Here is a 23495-nt window from a genome sequence, read left to right as displayed (position 1 = left end):
CATTTTTTGTTGTGTGTCAAGCCGTGTGGCTACTGAATCTATTGAAGGAGTTAGACAGCGATGTGGGTGACGCTGTAACGCTCATGGTTGATAATATTTCTTCCATTAATCTTGCTAAGAACATAATTTCACACGAGAGGAGCAAGCATATTAAGATGATGTTTCAGTACTTGAGAGAACTTGTTAGTGAAGAAAGGTTGAAACTTATTATTTTTAAGCATGTGCATTTAAACTTTAAACTTTAAGGACTTGGTTGTTTTTTTAATAATAGAGAGTCTAGGGCTTTAAAAAAAATTAAAAATCTAACGACGCACTAACATATTTAGAAAATGAGGCTCCAAAATTATCATCAACTAAAATGACATTCAACTCCTTTAAGACGAGATTTGGGAGAATGAGAAGTTTAATGTTATTCAAAGTAAAATTATAATTGGTTATCTAATTTACACAATAATTTCTTTCTCGCCAAATATGAAAAATTTCGGTGTCAATTCTTCTTAATCATCTCTTTAATTTTACAAATTAAGGCTGGGAAGTTTTGATAGTATCCAATCTCTTAGGTAATCATATCCATTAGGCCGTTAGATTAACTTTTGACCACCATAATTGTAGTTTTGTCCCACCAAGCTAGTTCAATCCAATGCATCATCATCCATGTCTCTGCCGTGTGAACATCAGACAAATAAAATTTTCTCGAATAACTTAAATGAGAACAATCAATCACGACCATTAAATTTTGATTTGTTGATTTTAATGAAAAGGCGCGAGTTTTGGCATCAAGTGGTTCCATCCCCCTCCCGATCGCAGTTGCGGGGGATCGAACCGTGGTTCTCCCTACCAAGTCCAGCGCCAATCACCACTGGACCAACTAACGATTGGTATTTCTATGTTAATTTTGATTTCTATTTCTATGTTGATTTATATAGGGGTGGCAAACAGGCATGTCCGTCCCATTTAGACCCGGCCTACAAAAGCTCGTAAAAAAAGGGACGGGACGGAGCGGGACAGACATAATTAAGAATGCGAGCCAAAAACCTTGGCCTGCTCCGCAAAAAGTAAGGGTGGGGCGGGATAAGTCCGCTGACACTACACCTATTAAACTTAAAAATGCAAAGTTTTATGTTAATTTCCATAACGACAAAAGCTCGCATGAAAGGCGGAACGGGACGGAATGATCACATTAAAAAGTGAGGGCCTAAATTTTGGTTTTCCCTTCATTAAAGTACGGACAAAACAGATATGTCGAACAAGTCGAGATCGATTTGCCAACCCCGTATACATATGCTTCATAAAAGTAATTCCAAAACACATCAATTAACTTTTTCTTTATTATTCATACCTGTATGGTGGTTTCGATAAATACATGAAATGACAATTATTTTTATTACAATGATAATTAAAATGCAATCTTTAATACAAAATTATAATAAATTAATCATAAAATTTATTGTATCATGTCTCAAAAACTACTTCTATTTAATGAGTCGGTGAAAATTAATAAATTAGAATATAAAATAAATTATTATTGAATTTCGGACAGCCTATTGTAAAATTGTTTTGCATAACGGTGTCAATAAAAAAAAAACCACTCTCTTATTTAGTATCATTATTTTTAAAATGTAAGGGTGATATGGAGGAATACACCATGCTCTGATATCTGTGTAAAACTATTTAATCTTGATATTATATTTTTTATTTTCTTTGATTTATTTATAATAAAATAAAATTTAAAATAAAATAAAATAAAATATTACATTAAAAAAATTGGTGAACACTCTTATATTCTAGAATTTAACTAAAATATCAATATATTTGTCAAACAAAATAATTTTATTTAATGTCATATTATATTTTAATATTATTTTATTTTAAAATAGATATAATTTTAAATTTATTTATACTAAAACTATCGGTATCCAATAAAATTTATAACGGTCAAATAATTTATTTAAAAAATAACACATTTAAATAATTATTATTAAATGCTATATTATATTTTAAATTAAAACAAAATTCTAAATTTATTTACACTAAAATTATGAAACCCAACAAAAGTTATTGGTATCAAAGAATTTATGGGAAAAAAAAATACTGTAACACATTTAAATCACTAGTATTAAATATTTAAAAAAAAAACTAAATACAATTTCCTTTCCCTAGTTTTGTGATAAATACTATACAGAACACTTTTTACTTTGTCTGAAACTGAGGAGTGTGTTACATCATCACAATCAATAAAACAGCTTCCTTTATCATAAAACCAACTTAGAGCATCTCCAATGGTGCAACCCATTTTTGGGTTCTTTATGGGTCCCACTAGCCACATCATCTTAAAATAATTTTTATAATTTTTATTTTAATTGTATAATTCTAAAAAGTTATTATTGGGCCCACAACTTTACCTCATAAACTAATTTGATTGGGTACCACAATTTTTTCATAGTTGCATTGCAATGCAATGGTACTATGATGTGGCATGTCTAGGTGGAGAACTTATTAGAAGGAACTACCATTGGAGATGGTCTTAATTACTCCTCAACAACCCCCCTGTTTTCTAGTTAAACCCCCTCTAACGTTCTCTTGTCGATGCAAAAATGGCCAAAAACAGAGAAACCTCTGAACAAAATCTAACCCCATTTTCCCTGCAAAATCACAATCTTTTCTGTGTCAAATTTGCAGCATTGTTTTTCTTTCTTGGTCTTGCTTTTCGTCTTCTCTTCTGGGATTCATTCAGTTTATCATCATTCGTAGAATTTCACAAACCACTACCTCAAACAGTGTCCACTGTCGTTTCATCTCCTCCTAAGTCATCACCAGAATCTAATGCATTTCAACTCAACAACAATCAGAATCAAACATCTCTCAATGGTAACAAACTTTATATTTTTCTATGCATTTTTTTGTGTGAGTACATTTGTTTATTTTGTGTCGTTTAAGGTTGTGTTTGTTTTATGCGAATGTTGTTTAGGTTCAGGAAAATGTAATTTGTTTGTGGGAGATTGGATTTCTGATTCATCTGAACCAATGTATACAAATGAGAGTTGTCATGTGATTGAACCTCATCAGAATTGTATGAAGAATGGAAAACCTGATTTAGGGTACCTTTATTGGAGATGGACCCCAAAAGAGTGTGAATTGCCAAAGTTTAACGCAAACAAGTTTCTTAGTGTCATGAGGAATAAAGCAATGGCTTTTATTGGTGATTCCATCTCACGCAACCATGTTCAGTCCCTACTTTGTATGCTTTCACAGGTATTGTTTACTTTCTTGTCTGCTATATACAATTTGCAACTTCATATTCTAGTCCATTCCGTGCCGCTTAGAGCCGTTTCAAACTTTTAAGAGACTCTGTGTAAGAAGTTGAAGTTAACTTCAGTTAAATTCTATGTCTGGAGAAATTTTTGCCACAACTTAATCATGAAAAGGTGTGGAATTCTGTGCAGTAGGTCGTCTTGCGCTCTCTCAAAAAACGGAATCTGACTATGTTTTGTTCAATCAATCCAAAGACAATATTTAAACACAGTTCAACCATGACAAAATAATTATATATCATATTTAAACACGGTTAAACAGTAACAAATATTTGATAAAATCTTATTTAACTATGATTTAATCGTGAAATTTTTTTGACCTTGTACGATAGTTTGCATGCCCTTAAAAGACAGTTCGTGCATCTACAATTGCAGTTGCGATGCTTTTGTAATGGCAATGAAAATCTTGACATGGTGATTGTAATTACAGTTGTGATTCAATATTGTAAATAGAATGCATTACATCAATCATGCAATTGTTATTTAGAAATTTCTACAATTTACAAAAACAGGTAAAATCCATGTCATTGTCAATATAGTTGGTCCACTGTCTTTTCCAAAATGGTTTTACCAACATTGAATATGGCATGACTTTCAACCAGAAACAGCATAAACTTGAATCTTTACCAAGTTGTGTTCTTCACTAAACCACTTTTTTAATCAACTGAAAACAATACATTAAATATTTTGCACTGTTTCAGTTTTGTCTTGCACGTTTTGGTTTGTCTATGTTCTTTAGTTTCATCACCTTTGTCCCTACAAATACAGGATATATAACTTTATCTATTTGTGGCATCATGTAATGTCTCAAGAATTGGTCCTACAAAATGTGTGTTAAATCTTCCAATGATTTACTCTGACACAGGTGGAACAAGCTGTTGAGGTTTATCATGACAAAGAATATAGATCAAAGATATGGAAATTTCCATCTCATAACTTCACATTATCAGTAATATGGACACCTTTCCTTGTTAAAGCAGCTATTCATGAAGACATGAATGGAGTTTCATCTTCAATGGTACAACTTTATCTTGATACTCTTGATAAACAATGGACTAAACAATTCAACACTTTTGATTATGTTGTAATTGGTGGTGGAAAATGGTTTCTCAAATCTGCGGTGTATCATGAAAACAACACGGTGGCCGGTTGTCATTACTGCCCCGGAAAGAATTTGACCGATGTAGGGTTCGACTACGCTTACAGAAAAGTGCTTCGACTTGTTTTCGACTTCTTTACCAAGAATTCTAGCCATAATGCGACTGTTTTGTTTAGGACTACCACGCCGGATCATTTTGAAAACGGTGAATGGTTTAGTGGAGGGTATTGTAATAGAACTGTACCTTTTAAAGCGGGTGAAATTAGTATGGTAGATGTAGATTCTATCATGAGAGGTGTTGAAGTTGAAGAGTTTGAGAAGGCTATTACTTTGGTAGGATCTGAAAATGGTGTGAAGTTGAAACTTTTGGACACGACTTTTCTTTCATTGTTGAGACCAGATGGACATCCAGGACCTTATAGACAGTTTCAGCCATTTGCGAAAGATGAGAATGGTAAAGTTCAGAATGATTGTTTACATTGGTGTTTACCAGGACCGATTGACTCATGGAATGATATAGTGATGGAAATGCTAGTAAATGGTTGATAATGTCATTGAATCAATCACCTAGGTTTGAACTTTGTAGCTGGTTACAACAATGATCATTTGAAATTCAGGATCCATTGTGTACATGAAACTATAGGATATTCAAAACATGCAGAAGACAAGTGAAACCTTATCAGTTTGGTGCAGAATATGTAAACTTTAGCAGTCATGCAAAAACTCAGCTCATGTCATTTTCACCGTAATTTTTATAATGAATATATGCCTATTTTATTATACGACATTGTTATACAAAAGAACAAGTATGGATCTCTGAAATATGAACCAGTTCTATATAACTCTTGTAGGTTTGTTCTAAACTAGGGTCTAGACTTCATTCGACACCTGAGAATTTATTAACTAAGAGAGCATGTTTTGCAAAACCATATACTGAGATCATAAATCAATGTTTAGATTACATCAAAACACAAACCACTGTGACATCTTTCTACTACTTCGTTGCAGGTTGATTTCCAAACTTCCTCTCCTCCGGTTTAGTGAATGGATCCTAGAAAGTACAATAGAAGAAGTTAATTTCAATCACGTAACAACTAATAAAGCTTCAACTGATAAAAGATTCAGATGCCAAAATCAATAGTAAAAAACCAATTTCTTAAAGTTTGGATTTGACCTAACTTAATTCTATAAAACCGACTTCTTTAAATTTAAGTTTAACCTATCTCAATCATATGAACCTGTCTTATAAGCTTATTTTTAGGTCATATCTTATCCAACTTGAGCCTCTTACCATGCAACTCCATGTCTAAAACATGTGAATCCAGCGACCGAAAGCCGGTGGTTCAACGGAGACACTCACTTGCTTCTAACACACTACCTCATGGACCATCATCTTATAAGTTACATAATTTTGTAGGGTTGAGATAGACGCACTCCAAATGTAAAAACACTCATCCGTCACCATCTATGAAACATGGACACCCGGAAAACGACTCGGACAGTGACATGACAACACCAGTAATAATTTGAAAAAATAATTTGAAAAAATGAATAAACTAAACGTGGTAATAACAAGTGTCTGTGCAGGCGTCGATGCAACATATACAGATCATGAATCAATGGCAGATAACATAATGAAAATCCTCATCACCCCGAAGGAAATTGATTAGATTCCCGAAAACCCAGATCATGAATCAGAATTTAAATCCATAAAAACCAATCCTTTTCAACAAATATAAAACAGAGAGAAATAACAGCGCAAAAGGGGTCAGAAAGAACAGAGTGAACAGAAATTACATTTTTGACCAAGGTGAAGTTAGCGACGGCGACGGTGGCTACTACGCCGCCGAGGATAGCCACCGGACCTGTAAGGAGACTCCACTTCCGATAGATCATCTTTTTCTTCTTCTTACTTCTTCCTCTGATTCGCTCTTTTTACCAAATGATATTGAGTTGGGGCGTTGCTTTCTACACCCCCATTGTTTAACAGATCCACCCTCTGAGTCATGTTTATTTAGGCAATTTTATTTTACACCTTATTACATTTTGTTAATCACATACTTAACTAATCAAATTTGTGTACATGAAATTACATTTTTTTAAAGTAAATTAAATTAATTATCGACTCAACTTAACTAATCAAATTTTTGTACATGAAATTACATTTTTTAAGATAAATTAAATTAATTATGACTCAACTTCACTAATCAAATTTTTGTACATGATTAAACAAGTCTGGTGCAAAGAGTAAAGATGGTAATTGAATTCATATTCAATGGATATCCGTAAAAAAAAATCATAATGGATGAGGTTGAACAATAAGAACTCACACAAAATTGAGCAACTAGTGTTTGATTTGAAGTTAAAGATAAAGTTTCATAAAATCCCACTTAAAAATAACATTTCTTATTTAAGAGATTAACACTTAAAAAATATTTTCCTTAAAGTTTATTCGAGAGAGATTTTTGTGTAAATGATTAACACTAAAAGTTTATTAAAGGTTATTATGTAGTTATTGCAAAATTAGACGGAAAAGAATTTATATATGTGATGGAGACAAGAAAAAAGGTGTAAAAATGACCATTTGATTCGAGATGCGACAAATAAAATTATTTGAACCTAGTGAGTGAATAATTTGAATCAAGAGAAGAAAATTCAATTTTTTCTTTTTGAGATTTGAATCATGATTCTAGTCATGTGATTCAAATCGCGCTCAATCATAACTCGTATCATGATTCCTGAAATAATTTAAGAAACAAAAATTTCATTTATAATTTGAACCAAACTAAACCATGATTTGAATATGTTGGGTGCAAGTGTGAGTGGTTAAATTCCCATGTTGCCTATGAATGAGTGAAATGTTGGATTTATAATACAGATGACTCACTTACCTAACACCTTATGATTTTGGGTCGATATGAGGCGTCTCTATCTCTTGTGGGGGGAGATAAACACCTCATGATTCAAATCAGATGATAGAGAGTGATTTGAATCACATTTCTGGCGCAAAATCCCAAATTTTCAAAGTTGCTCATGATTTGAATCAAAGCTTTTCATGACTTAGTAGGGAGAAAAATGTCATTACCATTTTCATTGATATTTTGAATCATAAATACAAAAGGTAATGTTGAATTATACTCTCGTCTTATTAACTTCAATGCCCTATGATTTTCATGCCCTATGATTTCACTGATATTTTCATGCCCTATGATTTTATCCTCGTTTATTGCATTACTCTAACTACTCGTAACATGGCTGATTCTTTTCACACTTGTTTAAACAAACTTCATCATGGGTACAATTTTGAGAGACTCGTCAGATAGAACTCATTCAACCTTAAATGCGTTATAATAAATATTGACGAAAGTTGTTCCAAGATGCCCACTCGGGCCGATTTTTGTGGACTCATCTGCAACTCCTCTGAAGCTTGGCAAAAAGGATTTTCTGACTTCACTCTTGGCAAAAAGTTTTTCCCTTAATCACTTAGAATTAGGGCTTCAGGACCTAGTCTGCGGAGAGCGAGGTCCGAAAATGTAAAGGAGGCAAACATTTAGGATTTAAGAGACTTTGGCGTCACATATCCATTCAAAATCTTAAGACAATTAGAGTATATATCACCTCTTTTAAAAACCTAATATTATCTCCATTCATAATCGATGTAGACTTTAACACATTCACACTTGAAATTCAACATTAACAACTATCATAAACACATTGTTTAGATTCAAGACATCAAAAATACGATCAACATAATGACCATATCAAAATCACTCACACTCTCTTTAAAGGTAACCCATGAGTAGATTTCTTGGCCAAATTGGACACTTTTTCTAATGAAAACCTTTTGGTACATGGCTCTCCCCCGTTTATACTCAACACCATTATAGGAACATGTTAAAAAGAAAAGGCTAAATTACAGTTTTGGTCCCCCTGTTTTGGGTTTTCCACGATTTTGGTCCCCCTATTTTCTTTTTAAACAGTTTTGGTCCCCCATCCCAATTTTGATGCAACTGTTCATGCACTGTTCATGTACGAATATGTACTGTTCATGCACTGTTCATGGACAAAATTGGGATGGGGGACCAAAACTGTTTAAAAAAAAAATAGGGGGACCAAAATCGTAAAAAACCTAAAACAGTGGGACCAAAACTGTAATTTAGCCAAAAAAAAAAAATGATCGTGTATTACCGGAACCCAAAAATATTACTAACCCTTTTTTTATATTAATAAAAATAGGCACAGCTTAATAAAGGAGTGCGGGAAAGAATGCGATTCACGCATTTGACGGCGCGGGAAATAAATGCGTGAATCGCGGCGGCCACACCATATTTACCCAATCTCACCTCTTCCTGGCATCGCCGCCCCATCACCGGCGGCTCATCTCCGTTTATCCACCGTTTCTCGAACGTAATCGACACCTTCAGTCATCTCCGTAAGAATCTCCGACGACTATGCATGACTCTTTCATTTTACTATCCATTTTCTTGAATTTCAGAACGATTCGTGACTGCATTGAACTATGATAGCTTCGAACCTATGATTTTGGATCTTGAATTTCGTACAGATATTGTTAATTTAGCATTTTCAAGTTGATGGATGAATTTTTGTTGATTTCCAGAACCCTAGTTTATTCCATGTTTGAAATTCCTCTGTTTCCCCCAAATCTATCAAGAACCCTAATTCCCGTTATGTTCAAATCATGCAATTGAGATGTTAAATCTTTAATCTAATGTGAATATTACTAATTGAGCATGTTAAATTCAATGTGTTTTCCGCAATTTTTAATTTTGTTTTCGGTTCGAAAAACTTGAATTAAATATGATTTTGTTGAACCAGATTTACTATAGGATTTTGTTAACCTTATTTTCTTTCCTTTTCTTTGTGGATTAGAGCATAGGAGGCTGAAAAGTTTGTGCTGATTTTGAAGTGAAGACCCAGAGAAATACCAAGGTGATCGAAGGTTTGCGCGTTGAAGAAGTTAGGGAACATTATGGTTTCCAATCGCGTGTTAGCGTGTAGCTTACTGGTTTATTTGGTAGTGGCAATGCTGTTTGATGTTACTGGCTGGAAGAGTTTGTTTTTGCAGCTCATTTTAATGTGCTATGTGTGTTTTGGGTTTAACCCTAATAACCGCATTAAGTTGAAAGTTGGATTCTCTTTTGGAATGAAGAAGGACACGAATGGAGAAGGAGATAGAGATGATGACCATGGTAGAGCAGCTGGTGCACACGAGCGGATTGATTGAGTTCTTGATCATTGCTACTGATGTTTTGATTCTTTTTGGGATGGGGATTATCTTGGATTAGGTTTGGGGATTGTTTTGAATTTGATTCGTATGATGTACAGTCTATAAGGGGAAGCACTTGTGGGTGCTACTAAACTCCTTTAAACACATATGTTAGAAATCGTTTGATGAATGATTACAAATTCACTAGTTTCAAAATTTCGTCATGAGTGAATCTATTTTACATTTTGATTATTTTGTGTGTGAAGTTTTGTTATAAATTTGAGAAATGTCTGCTGGAAGTGTAGTTATGTTTTAGCAATGTAGTTATGTTACACATTTTAAATTTCTTAGTTATGTTTCACTTCATGTAGCCTCCTTTTTCTTTCCTTTTCTTCTCACTATGGTTGGAACTCAGTGGTTGAGAGTCTTGTGAATGGGGTTCCATTGGCTGCATGGCCACTTTATGCAGAGGTAAAGATGCATGTTGTTTTGGTCAGTGAAGAGGTTAAAGTAGCTATGAGACATAAGGTTGGTGAGAATGGGTTGATTAAAAGGCAAGGCAAGAAATTGCAAATGCTGTGAAAATGTTGATGGAAGGCGAGGAGGGGAAGAACATTGTAAAATGATAGATATAAAAGAGGCACGTTCCATAGGCAGCGACCTCTACTAGGCAAATATGTGAGTTGGCTCTCAAGTTGAAAGAGAAGGAAACTATGAGTCCTTTTAGATAAATAATTTGTTAGTACAAATACTTATTAAAATAAACTCTTACGGATAAATTTGAATAAGCATGCATAAATTATTTTTATAACAAAAAATAAAGTAAATTTAAATAATTTTTTTTTATATGTTATAAATTGTTTTTATAAACTATTTTAATAAACTTATAAAAATAATCTAAAAAATATAATTCAAAATTGAGATAAGCTTTTTTGGAAAATCCTTTCAATAGTGTTACAATTTTTTTGTCAGATAATTTTAAATAAGCTAATTCTAACATCTTGTATATCACATTTTCTTCTTTTTTTTTTTTTTTTAATCTTTTCTACAAAATCAAAAAATTAAAAAGGAGAAAAGGTGATATAGGACCTATTAGAATTAACTTAATTGAAATTATCTACTGACAAAATGTTGTATTACCTAAGGAAAGTTTTATTAGACTACAAACCTGTGATTTTGTATGGGAGAAAATGTTGGATGGTTAATAAAATAAATATAGCAGAGATGAAGATATTGGGTGAATGTATGGTAAGACTCGATGGGATAGAGTCACTAGGAGTCTTTTTCCCTCGCAAGGCTTTAGATTTAGCTTGCTTAAGCCTAACGTCAATGAGGATTTTTAGGTACATTAGATTGCATGAACTCCCGTCATCAGTGAGGATCCCCAACATAGAGTGATTTGCAATGGTAGCAACTAAACTAGCTAAAGTGTCGTGTTAGGAATTTCATCTACCTTCTTGTAGTCTTAAAACCCTAAAACCGGTCTGTTTTCTTCTCACACCTCGATTTGTATAATAATTCGAGAGTTCAACAGATCCTAACTTTTTGTAGTCTTAAAACCCTAAAACTAGTCTGTCTTCCTCTCACACCTCGATTTGTGTAATAATTTGAGAGTTCAATATAGTTCTTCATCGATCGTATCTATGACTTGTAATTATGAAATGAATGGTTTTAACATGCTTTTAGAAACGAGATATGCAATTACTCTTCCATCTTAGTGTGACTGTTGTAAAGATCGAGGCTTTGAAATAAAAGAAATTTAATTGTGAAAAGTCATAGAAATTAAATACATATAAAAAAACAATTATAGCCAACCAAAAATAAAGTAACAAAGTAACAAAGGCATGAAAAAGAAATAGAGGTGGAAAATGAAGAAGTTGATAGAGATGATGTGTATATTATCTGTAACGATCATCAAGACGACATATGGAAAAAATAACATGTAAGTATTTTTTTATTTATAATTTATTGTAAGTTATAACTGTTAAGGTTATTTACTAACAAGTATTATTATTTGAGAATTATAAGTGTTTAAAATCAAGACACCAAAATAATATTATTTGATGTAATAATGTGTAAATTGTAGGTTGTTTTGTGCCATTTTGGCTTTGATGCAATATACAATTTTTTATTCTTAGTAGAATTTTATCTTTGATGTAATATAATTTTTGGTCTAATACGATTCACAAATAAGTGTATTGTCATTTCTGGTATGATACGATTTAGAAAAATTCAGATTAAAAAATTAGAAATTCTATAAAATAAAATATATATTAAAAAAATAAATAATTTCACAATGGTTGTTTAATGCAATCGTAGTTATACTTATCGCACTTTTTAGTTTACTATATCGGACATTAGACTGTGATTGAAAACTACACACATACAATCACAATCTACCTTACAGCGATTGGTTAAATGTAATGATATCCCTTTATCAACCATTGTGATATGTGTTTTTCACGTTAATGATAGGAAAAAGCTTTTTGTCGGAGAGTTTGAATTAATGAGTAATCTCTTCTCAACTATTCTAGGCACTACTCCATCTCATCTATTGAGATACATCTAAGAGTCGCTCACATTTGGTGCCGCATCCACTAAAAACGGTTCTAACGGTCATTTTATAAAAGCGTGACTCTTTGTCAGCTCAAGATATGATACATTACATATTTATAAATTTTATCTCATTGATTTTACTAACTTGAACGATGAAATGTTAAGATACAAATACACCCCTTCTTAGTTAATAAAAAATTCATGTTGTGTCGAAAACCTTCTCCTATGGTCATCCCTACCTACTTCTCATTGTCTATTCAGCACCACTATATAAAGCAAGACTAAAACATTCTTCATTTAATAATAAAACTAAAGTAAATCAAATAAAAAAATTATAACTAAAATAAATAAAGTACCAAATGTAAGAAAAAGACAGAAATAGAAAAATGAATAAAAGGCAAAAAAAAAATTGTTTTATTTGAATTTTTATTATTGACGTAACCTATCCTCTTTCTAGCTTGAGGATGTAAAAGTAGTTCTTGTCCGTTCTGTCTTTATCTGAGAGTAAACATTTACATAAAGGAGAAGAGAAAAATATAATGATCTAGATTTAAACAAGCCATAATCATAGTCAAATAACCAATTATATACAACAAAGAGAGTGAAGTGAGAGGGAACTTCAATTTGGCATTGTAACACCTTTCCATTTGAGAGCCAATTCACATATTCCTTTTGTTGAAGCCCCATTTTCCTTTAGAGCATTAGCAGCTGCCTCTTTGAGATCCATTACTTTACTACGAAGATTCTTCCCTTCCTCACTTTCCATCAACCTCACCACAACACTTGCTATTTCCTCCCTTTCAATCAACCCATCCTCACCAATATTTACTCTAATACCAACTTTAATCTCTTCACTAACCAAAGCAGCATTCATCTTTTGCTCCGCATAGAGTGGCCATGCAATCAAAGGCACACCATTCACCACACTCTCAAGAATTGAGTTCCAACCACAATGACTTACAAACCCTCCAATTGAGACATGCCTCAAAATTTGAGCTTGTGGAGCCCAATATGGTACCACCAAACCTCTCCCTTTAGTCCTCTCCACAAAACCATTTGGTAGAAAATCAAATGGGTCAACATTACTACTAGCAATAAAATTTGAATCATTTTCAACTTTATCCTTAGGACATCTCAAAACCCACAAGAATCTTTGTTCACTCATTTCCAACCCTAAAGCAAGTTCATCCGTTTGAGCACTAGTATGTGTTCCACCACTCCCAAAACAAACAAATACAACACTTCTACATGGCTGCTCATCCAACCATTTAAAACCAACTTCAAATTCAGACTCATTATTAATAGTGTCTTGATTCACCAACGGTCCAACCGAATAAACCACCGGTTCACTCTTTTGTAAAAACATGAAAGCCTCCGGTTCAAGCTCAAAGAAGCTATTCTCTATTATTCCATGAGTCATCCTGTATCTTTTCATCTGGTGGAGAAGACATTTGTAGGCTTCGCCAGTTCGATCCTGAGCCGAGTCTGGAAAGTCTTTTATCTGAACCGCAAAACATCCAGGAATGTTTAGCGGTTCAGAGATATCTCTAAACTCAGACCGAATATTTTGGTCGAGTTGGGGAAGATAAAGTCCAAAAGACAAGTTATTAGCTGCGGTAGGGAAGAAGATATATGAAGGGATATCGAGTTCGGCAGCTAAGTCAAAGACGTCGGTACCAAAGAGATCAACGACTAAGGCAGATAGACGATGGGAGGTCATGAGAGAGAGTAGGGTTTGATGGAGAGAAGGGAGAGAGCGGAGGATGGTGAGTGTCATGAGTGGGTCAAGTTTAGTGTTAGGTGGGAGGTCGGAGAGGGTGACTGGTGGGAGAAAGATGTGGGAAATGGCAGGTGGAAGGGAGGAGAGTAGGGTGGTTTGAGCCTTGGAGGGTGGAGCGTCGGAGGGGATGATGAAAGTGACGGGGAGGTTGTGGCGGTTAGTGAGTCGTTTGGCGAATTCAATCATCGGAATGAGATGTCCCATTCCTGGACTAGAAACCATGACTACTAGAGGTGGTAGTAGTTCTTGTTCTCGTTGGTGCTCCATTGAAGATAAAAGATAATGATAGTAGTAGTGAAGGGTATATGTATATATTTACCTATAAGTATATGGAATAAAATTAAGAATCAAGAACGAAAGGAGACAAATCATGTATTAAATTCGTATATGAATATGACTAGGGAAAGCATAGAATCCAGCATAAATGCACTATGACTAGGAAACCACGTAACCCACTTTACATGCACTTTAGTTAGTACTATGATTTATTCAGACAACCAAATCTTTTTAACTTATTCACAACTCAATCAAATAAAAAATTATTGATTTGTATTGAACTAGTGGTTATAGAATTAAATTATTATTATTTTTTATAAAATTTGTTTTTATCATTTTTCACTTTTAAATTTAATTCGGTTAAGTTTTAATCCCGGATCTTTTAATTTGTGAATTACTTATGTTATAAAATTATTTGTGCAACATAACTTGATTCATTAACTAAATATAATAGTTAAATTATTAGAATTTCAGTTTCGTTTGACGATTATTTTGAATTGGTCTAACTTTGACTTACACGAAAAGTTAAAAAAAAAATTACATTGGCAATTTTTATCTATCATAAAAAATTGAATATTGTGTTTTTAATCAATTAATTAATAATATATGTTTAATTATTTATTAATTAATTTAATTCTTAAAAAAATCGATATTTTGTGTGAATATTCAAAAAAAAAAAAATATTTTTTTTTTGTAGTGGATAGATAAAAATGTTCAAAAAATTAAAAGAAATATAAATATTCACACAAGACGGCTCAGGATAAATAAGTGGAAACCTCCTACTAATAACATATGACTTGAAAACTTGATGCATCAACCACTCAAAGAATAATTGGAAAACCTTGCCACACAAACAAACCACTCTCCAAGCCAGAAAAGACATACCATCAATACGGTTCGTGCATAAAAATGATCCTATCATATCCATAAAAGTGTTAGAGTAACAAGAAGTCTAGTCAAGATACCACTTTTAATAAGAAAAGCTTGTCTTAACCAACAGTTTTTTTTCTTATCACTACCGATATAGTCCGGTTCGAAGAATCAATTTCGACATCAAATAGGTCAAACCCCCTTTAGATCGTAGTGACCAACTAACAATTGGTGTTCATCTTTTGTTATTGTCTCAAAGACCTACTTATATGAAAATTTCTAAATGCTCTAAGTGGGTGAGTTCAAAGGTCAAACAAACTCTCAACATAGAATTAATTTCAAGAGATCTAAAAATCTCAAACAACAACTTAACTTTTAGAGTAGTTAATTTCTATTTTAACCTCCTAAAAATCTTATATCATTAACTAGCTTCCACCTCATAAGTAATAAAAAATTGATTCGTGAACTCCATGCAACCCTGACAAAGCATATATGAGGTTTCACTTGGACCAATATTACTTGACGTCTAAATAATTTCTTTTTAGCGGGCATCAGAGTCGGTCATGTGCAGAAGCGACAAGTTCTACACCACAAAATTTTAAATTATGAAAGACCTTAAAATTTAAAAGGTTTAATTTTTTTCATTAATAATAATGAAATAAAATGCTACAGTAAAAAATTCAATAGATTAAAAAAAAGTTATAATAAAAATTCGATACATAAAAAAATAAAATTGATCATAAGTTAATATAATTAAAATTAATTATATTTTTGATTAATATATAATTATATTTTTAATTAATATAATTGCTTCATTTTCTTAAATTTGAACCCATTTTTTAAATTAGAACGGGGTCTCCGAGTTGATTGGACTGACTCTGATAGACACAATATCCTATAGTAATTTCTAAGAGAATATGATAAGCATATATGACCCTTTACTCTTCTAAATCAAATTCAAGATAGGATCTAGTTTGGCAAAAGAAATGTAAGCACGCAATCTAGATCATAACAATACTAAATAAATAATTTTAACGGATAACTTGTCTTCTTCTCTATAACACCACCACTAAGAATTGGGTTGGGCCTCCGAGGATGGTGACGATCCTTAACGAGAGTTCACCTACTTGTCAGCTTTAGTGGGCGTGAAATTAGGTTGAGCCTTCAAGATAAGTCGTTCTTATTGAGATGTTTGGCCAACCCAAAAGAGCTGTCCCCTAAGTGTTTGTTACAGTCATGAAACTAGAATATTTATTATGGAAGTATTAAGACCAGCCTCAAGGTGGGATTCATTTTTGAAGTGTGGGATTTCTTGTAAGAACTCTTTGGGAAAAAGGACAATCCATTGGAAATTTGAACATAAGTTAGTGGCCTTGGGAACACGTGCACTAAATGATTGTCTCATCACTGAAACATTGCATCGAGAAAGACCACCACACACATCTAGTGGCATATGGCAGGGAGGCGATACCCTTAGGGTGCTCGAGTGTCATTAGATAATTGAGGTTATATATAGACCATTGATTGTGCCATTTAATATTCTATTTATTCTCTATCAGATCTTGGTGTTTCTAATTATCTATAAATTAAAGGAGTGTAGCCAATTTATTCTTTTTGTTTTCCTTGCTTTAAAGCAATATATGCTTTCCGTGCACTAAATGATTGTCTCATCACTGAAACATTGCATCGAGAAAGACCACCACACACATCTAGTGGCATATGGTAGGGAGGCGACACCCTTAGGGTGCTCGAGTGTAATTAGATAATTAAGGTTATATATAGACCATTGATTGTGCCATTTAATATTCAATTTATTCTCAATTATAGATCTTGGTGTTTCTAATTGTCTATAAATTGAGGGAGTGTAGCCAATTTATTATTTTTGTTTTCCTTGATTTAAAGCAATATATGCTTTCCTTGCATTTTTTCGTATTCTTGCCATCTTTATGTGATCTTAGATCTTCGTTCTCGATAGTGAAATATCTCATGGGTTTTTGATGATCTTGCTTCTCCATTCTTCAGAACCTAGAAACTTATAAGATACCAATCTTTTTCCTTATTATTTTTTGTTGTTTGTGTTTGCTCTCTAGACATGTCTAATATAAGAAACCCAAGTACTCCATTCCCAAGCCTGGTCATTAATGGTCCCGGGTTTGATTCCCAGCTGAGCCGTTTTGATTTTTTTTGGGCTGCGCACAAGATATTATAACGGTTATGACTATACCCATTGTTAAATTTTCTGCATAATCAACAAATATTATCCTGCTTTTATAATTAATCTCATTTTTTAACATGTATTATTGTTCACCATATCACAACAGAAAATAAAACTCAAGTTGTGATAAAATTATCTGAATAACATTAATTGTATCATAGTCATAATATCTAATAATTAAATCATATTCAATTGTACCATAACAAACATCCTACAATTTATCAGAATAAACAATCTACAGTTTACACATTACATAACATCACATAATTGTAACTTGATGTTTTGGTGTCTTATCTCTTGGTGTCTTGTCTCTTGGAGTCTTGACTCTAAAGACCTATAATTTCAAATAATTATACTTGTTAGTAAAAATACTTGGAAACTATAACATACATGAATATATCATGAATAAAGAATAAATTACGTACTTGTTAATTTTCTCAAATGCCTTCTTCATGATCGATTCAAATAGCATGGACATCATCTCCGTCAACTTCATCATATGAGGTAGGAACTTGTGTTGTGTAAGAAGGTATGGACGGAATATCAAGACTTTCATCACTAAGAGGGATGTGTTTTCCTTGGAGAACGATTGACCATTTCCCCGATATATCCGATGGGTCGGTAACATAGAAAACTTGTTTTACTTGAAAAGCCATGGTGAATGGTTCGGTCATAAAAGATGCCTTACCAAGGTCGACCCGAGTGAATCCTAAGTTATCAATGTGTACACCATTACTATTATTGAGAACCCACTTGCATTTAAATAAATTCACTTTAAAAATAACATAATCAATCTCCCAAATCTCATCAACGACACCATAAAACGCGGTAGTTGCGCTTCATGCATAACCAAGGAGATATTTTGTAAATAGTGAGAAGAATAGGCCACGAAGAATGACTAGTGCTCAGATTACCAAAGGGTTTCATTCCATCGGTGGTAAGCCCAGGCCTAAGGTTTCTTGGCTTAACTCCAAAATCCGAAAACAATGAATAAATTTTCTCCCGTTGCAACGAATCATCTACATGGAGAATGTTTCAATCACGAGTCCTTTCATCTGCATGCAATCTAAGATTCTTTGCGTCATTCGAATTAGCAAAAAGTCTCTTAAATCGTGAAATTATTGGAAATTACCATAACACTTTAGCAAGAGGATGCTTCCTTCTAACATTATCGTCGTCATTGTCATCACCATTATTGGCCTTCAGCTTGTAACGCGACACACCACATTTCATACATTGATGCAAGTCTTCATACTCTTTCCTGTATAATATGCAATCATTAGGGAAAACATGTATTTTGATATACTCCAGACCCATTTGATACAATATATTCTTGGCCTCATAGCAACGATTCGACAATTTGTTATCTTATGGTAATATTTGCTTTAGCTATTCAAGTAATTTCGTGAAACTTTTATCCGAAAATACATTTTTTACCTTCAAATTGAATAACTTTAATACCACCAACAATCGTGTAAAATTTGTGCATCCCTTATATCCTTTAGTTGATCCTCCATATATTCATCTTCCTCCAAATTAGTAATATTTAATGTCAAGAACAAGAATATTGATAAAATATATATTCCACTTCTTATTCTTGACATCAATTAATATTCTTCATCTTTTACTTTGGTATGATTAACCTTTTACTTCTCTTCATTTAAATTTTGAAGTAATGAGGATATCAATTACTTTAATATATGATTCATTTCTTCATCCAACCAAACAAAATGACTACATTTCTTATATCCTTGCAGCTGGAAACATCAATGAAGATCAAAGAAGATTAGTAAAAGCGTGAGTTGGGTAAAACAAGACAAGATCAAACTATGCGTAAATGAAAATCTACCTTAAACATTCCACAACCATAAAAACTGAGACATGGGTTCGCAAAAATCTATACGTCATCACTCATCAATGAAGCATAAAGACAACATTTACATTCGTACTTAAAAGGGCGAGATCTGTTTCTCGCGGAAGAAGTTGAATGTTGTGACAAAGTTGAATAACAATGATGAAGAAGAAGAAATCAAACTTATGAGTTATATATAGGGCTTATATGAGACGAAGAAGAGGATCTTTTGTAAAATCTTTAAAAAAAGAGAAATATTTAAAATATAGAATAATTCAGTTAAAGTTTTTTAAAATTATATTAAAAAGTTAAAAACAATTTAAATTGTCAATATTACTTAGTGCCAAAGTAATATATATTATGTATTAAATGAAAATGTCATATGTTTTTTTTTTAATAGACAATGGAATTCAATAAAGGGAGTATAAGGGATACTCCATCTGATTACAATGGCAAAACGGGAACCCTCTACCTCTTAAAACTTAATAGAGGAAGAGTATGCCATGCATAAAAGTTGCTATTGCTAAGGTTACAAGAAGATCTCAACCAATTTCCAACGTTAAGGATTATCGCCGACAAATAATCTTCAAACAGGAAGGAAGCATTCTTGAAAATGACGGAGTTACAGTTTAACCAAAGAGCTCAAACCGTTGACAACCAAATCACCGATATGATTAATCTTCTATCTAAGCACCTCACTTTCTCAAAAGAAAGAAAAAACCTTTGGAAATTCTCAAGATTTATCTCCTCGAAATCACCAATCCAAATATACACTTTCCTCCAAACTTCTCTTGTTATAAGACAAGAACCACAAAGGTGAGATAGAGACTCCTCGTCCATGGTACAAAAAACACAACGGAGATGATTCACATCCGGCAAAATGCCCCTCTTAAATAATAGATTCTTGATAGGCAGCCTATTAATCAAGAATCTCCAACCAAATAATTGAATCTTTGGTGGGACTTTTATCTTCCAAATATAATTTATTGCAATCAACACAGGGGGAGTTATGCAGGAGAAGGAAAACGATTTATTGAAGTGATGAAAACAAGATTTTAACGAGAAAACAGCCGCAGAATCCTTCAACCAAACATAGATATCCTCCGTGTCTTCCTCCGACATAATATTCTTCACAACTTCCTCAAAGTAATGATATAAGTCGTGTTCCTGATCAACCCCTTGCCCCATGAAAATTGGGAGGTTCCAGGTCCAGCCCCGGTCAGTCCAGCCACTAGCGTCTGCCATAGTTGCGTACGGAAAATCGGCCAAAAGAAACAGCTCCGAGAAAGCTTCTTTGAGCGTCTGCTTCTTTGAGAATGTCACATGTGAAAAAGTAAATGTAAAAGAGTCACAAAAATCATTAAAAGAAGGAAAAAATTCTAAATTCAAAAATAAAAAACTACAAAGTTAAACCTACCAAAAATAGGAGATTATAACTTATAAATATGGGGACAACTTCTCTACCCATCACAAAAAATTGGGTACTCTACCTCCAACCAATCACATGATTCCATCTCATTTAACACATTTAATTATTTATTAAAATACTGTTTGTTGTTTTCAAAGCATTTTGCAAAGGAGGTAGCCTTACCCAACTTTTTGAGTTGGGTAGATAAGAATTCACCTATAAATATATTTAAGGCAAAACTTTTTATTTATGAATGAATTCAAAAGTTCATTTCCACTTTAGTTAATTTAATTTATTCGACTCTCTTTTGAATACATTAGGTAAGCAAATGGTATAGACTATAGAGAATGCAAACAATCCTTACACCACACACGTTGTCCTTATATTAACCACTCCAATCCATTTGTACCCATACTGACTATTAGGTACGTAAAAACCGGTAGATGAGGTTAAAACGCGTCTTCGTGCATGTAAGACAACAGACACACCATTAAATAACTACAATTATTTCATATCTCTGCTATTTGGTGGTGGTTGATGGCAAAATCTATAGCTGACAGTGAAATTTCACTCCCACCGCCACAATAATAGCTCTTGCTTATTCTTGTTAAAATCTTTCATTCTATACTCCATTCACTACTCAATACTCATATCAGTATCTTTTATCTTCAATGGAGCACCAACGAGAGCAAAAACTACCACCTCTAATAGCCATGGTTTCAAGTCCAGGAATGGGACATCTCATTCCAATGACTGAATTCGCAAAACGACTCACCAACCACCACAACCTCCCCGTCACTTTCATCATCCCTTCCGATAGTCCACCCTCCAAGGCTCAAACCACCGTACTCTCCTCCCTTCCACCTTCCATTTCCCACATCTTTCTCCCTCCTGTCACCCTCTCCGACCTCCCTCCCAACACCAGACCTGAACCACTCATGACTATCACCATCCTCCGCTCTCTCCCTTCTCTCCATCAAACCCTACTCTCTCTCATGACTTCCCACCGTCTCTCCACCCTCATCGTCGACCTCTTTAGCACCGACGCTATTGACACCGCTTCCGAACTCGATATCCCTTCGTATATCTTCTTCCCCACCACCGCAAATAGCTTGTCTTTGGCCTTTTATCTTCCCCAACTCGACCAAAAGTTTCAGTGCGAGTTTAGCGATGTCCCTGAACCGCTTAATATTCCTGGTTGTTACACGGTTCATGGTAAAGATCTACCAACTCCGGTTCAAGATCGAACCAATGAAGCTTACGGATGTTTCCTCCGTCACTTGAAAAGATACAAACTGGCTAAGGGAATAATAGTGAATAGTTTCTTTGAGCTTGAACCTGAGGCTTTCATGTTTTTACAAAAGAGTGAACAGGTGGTTTATCCGGTTGGACCGATGGTGAACCAAGACACTATTCATAATGAATCTGAATTTGAAGTTAGTTTTAAATGGTTGGATGAGCAGCCACATGGAAGTGTTGTGTTTGTTTGTTTTGGTAGCGGTGGAACTCATACTAGTGCTCAAACAAATGAACTTGCTTTTGGTTTGGAAATGAGTGAACAAAGATTCTTGTGGGTTTTGAGGTGTCCAAATGATAAAGTTGAAAATGATTTAAATTTTATTGCTAGTAGTAATGTTGATCCATTTGATTTTCTACCAAATGGTTTTGTGGAGAGGACTAAAGGGAGAGGTTTAGTGGTTCCATATTGGGCTCCACAAGCACAAGTTTTGAGCCATGTCTCAATTGGAGGGTTTGTAAGTCATTGTGGTTGGAACTCAATTCTTGAGAGTATGGTGAATGGTGTGCCTTTGATTGCATGGCCACTTTATGCAGAGCAAAAGATGAATGCTATTTTTGTTAGTGAAGAGGTTAAGGTTGGTATTAGAGTAAATGTTGGTGAGGATGGGTTGATTGAAAGGGAGGAAATTGCAAGTGTTGTGATGAGGTTGATGGAAGGTGAGGAAGGAAAGAAAGTTCGTGGTAATATGATGGATTTCAAAGAGGCTGCTGAGAATGCTCTAAAGGAAAATGGGTCTTCGGGAAAACAAATATATGAATTGGCTCACAAATGGAAAGGTGTAGCAATGTTAAATTGAAGTTTCCTTTCAGTTTATTGTCCCTTTGTAATCTAGTTTAGTATGAGAATATTTTAAGTAGAATCCAGGTCAGTATTGAATATCTATGAGTTATTTGATCAATAATAAAATAAGAAATAATTTTCTTTATTTATTTTCTTCTTCTTTAGTACTTCTCTATAAATAGGCGATCTTAATGTAATTCTTTTTACTCTCTTTTCTCCATTGTAATATGTATTTGTTAAAACTATAATTGTGAATAATCTTTAGCTGTCTAGAGTTTTAGAGTTATTGTGGTATTAGAGTTTTATTTTTATTTTTATAATCAATGATATATAGCAGAGTACAAATCGTACTCAAAACATTACAAGGCAATAGATAATGTTTCGCCAAAATCCTACTCAGAACATTACAAGGCAATAGATAATATTTTGTCAAAATCCTACTCAGCCGGCCTTTAATGATAGGAGGAGCAATTAGATATTTTACTTAGTAATATAATGTTAGTTGTTATTTTATTTTAAATGTTTGGTTGAATTGGGTTTTTAGTAGTGTTTGAGCCTTTAAGTTTATTATCATTAGAAGTACTATATATTGTAGTCTCATTGAGACATTAGGTATCAAGAATCAAATGAAAAGGTTTTTGATTTTCCTTTATTTTATTTAGTCAATTTTAATGTTCTTCCCCTTTTAGTGTAGAAAACTCTAATTTCATAGCTTTGATAGGAAACTTCCTATCAATTGATGCTGTCATTTTTTATCTCACTTCCGCTTAAAGTCATGACGATATTATTGTTTGATGGGGAAGAAGATGTCTATTGGTGGA

At 33.5% G+C, this 23495-nt stretch overlaps 3 protein-coding genes and 1 long non-coding RNA gene across 4 annotated transcripts; 3 read left to right on the top strand and 1 right to left on the bottom strand.

Annotated features, from left to right (window-relative positions):
• Positions 1–2275: 2275 nt before the first annotated feature.
• LOC131616550 (protein trichome birefringence-like 25) lies at positions 2276–5290 on the top strand. Its single transcript, XM_058887913.1, has 3 exons — positions 2276–2868; positions 2969–3252; positions 4177–5290. The coding sequence occupies exons 1-3, from the start codon at positions 2595–2597 to the stop codon at positions 4954–4956; spliced, it is 1338 nt and encodes a 445-aa protein (XP_058743896.1). The 5' UTR covers positions 2276–2594; the 3' UTR covers positions 4957–5290.
• A 3355-nt stretch (positions 5291–8645) lies between these two features.
• Positions 8646–9853, top strand: LOC131618291 (uncharacterized). Its single transcript, XR_009288789.1, has 2 exons — positions 8646–8842; positions 9301–9853. It is a non-coding gene; the product is annotated as an uncharacterized LOC131618291 (long non-coding RNA).
• A 2758-nt stretch (positions 9854–12611) lies between these two features.
• LOC131618290 (UDP-glycosyltransferase 72B1-like) lies at positions 12612–14323 on the bottom strand. Its single transcript, XM_058889545.1, has one exon. It carries the CDS (start codon positions 14238–14240, stop codon positions 12813–12815), a length of 1428 nt encoding a protein of 475 aa, XP_058745528.1. The 5' UTR covers positions 14241–14323; the 3' UTR covers positions 12612–12812.
• A 6744-nt stretch (positions 14324–21067) lies between these two features.
• On the top strand, positions 21068–22823 carry LOC131616549 (hydroquinone glucosyltransferase-like). Its single transcript, XM_058887911.1, has one exon. The coding sequence runs from the start codon at positions 21266–21268 to the stop codon at positions 22688–22690; it is 1425 nt and encodes a 474-aa protein (XP_058743894.1). The 5' UTR covers positions 21068–21265; the 3' UTR covers positions 22691–22823.
• The last annotated feature ends 672 nt before the right edge of the window (positions 22824–23495 follow it).

Source organism: Vicia villosa, linkage group LG7 (genome assembly GCF_029867415.1).
Source record: "Vicia villosa cultivar HV-30 ecotype Madison, WI linkage group LG7, Vvil1.0, whole genome shotgun sequence".
Classification (NCBI taxonomy): domain Eukaryota; kingdom Viridiplantae; phylum Streptophyta; class Magnoliopsida; order Fabales; family Fabaceae; genus Vicia; species Vicia villosa.
Note: the sequence above shows the minus strand (reverse complement) of the source record. Positions and strands in the feature narration are given on the sequence as shown.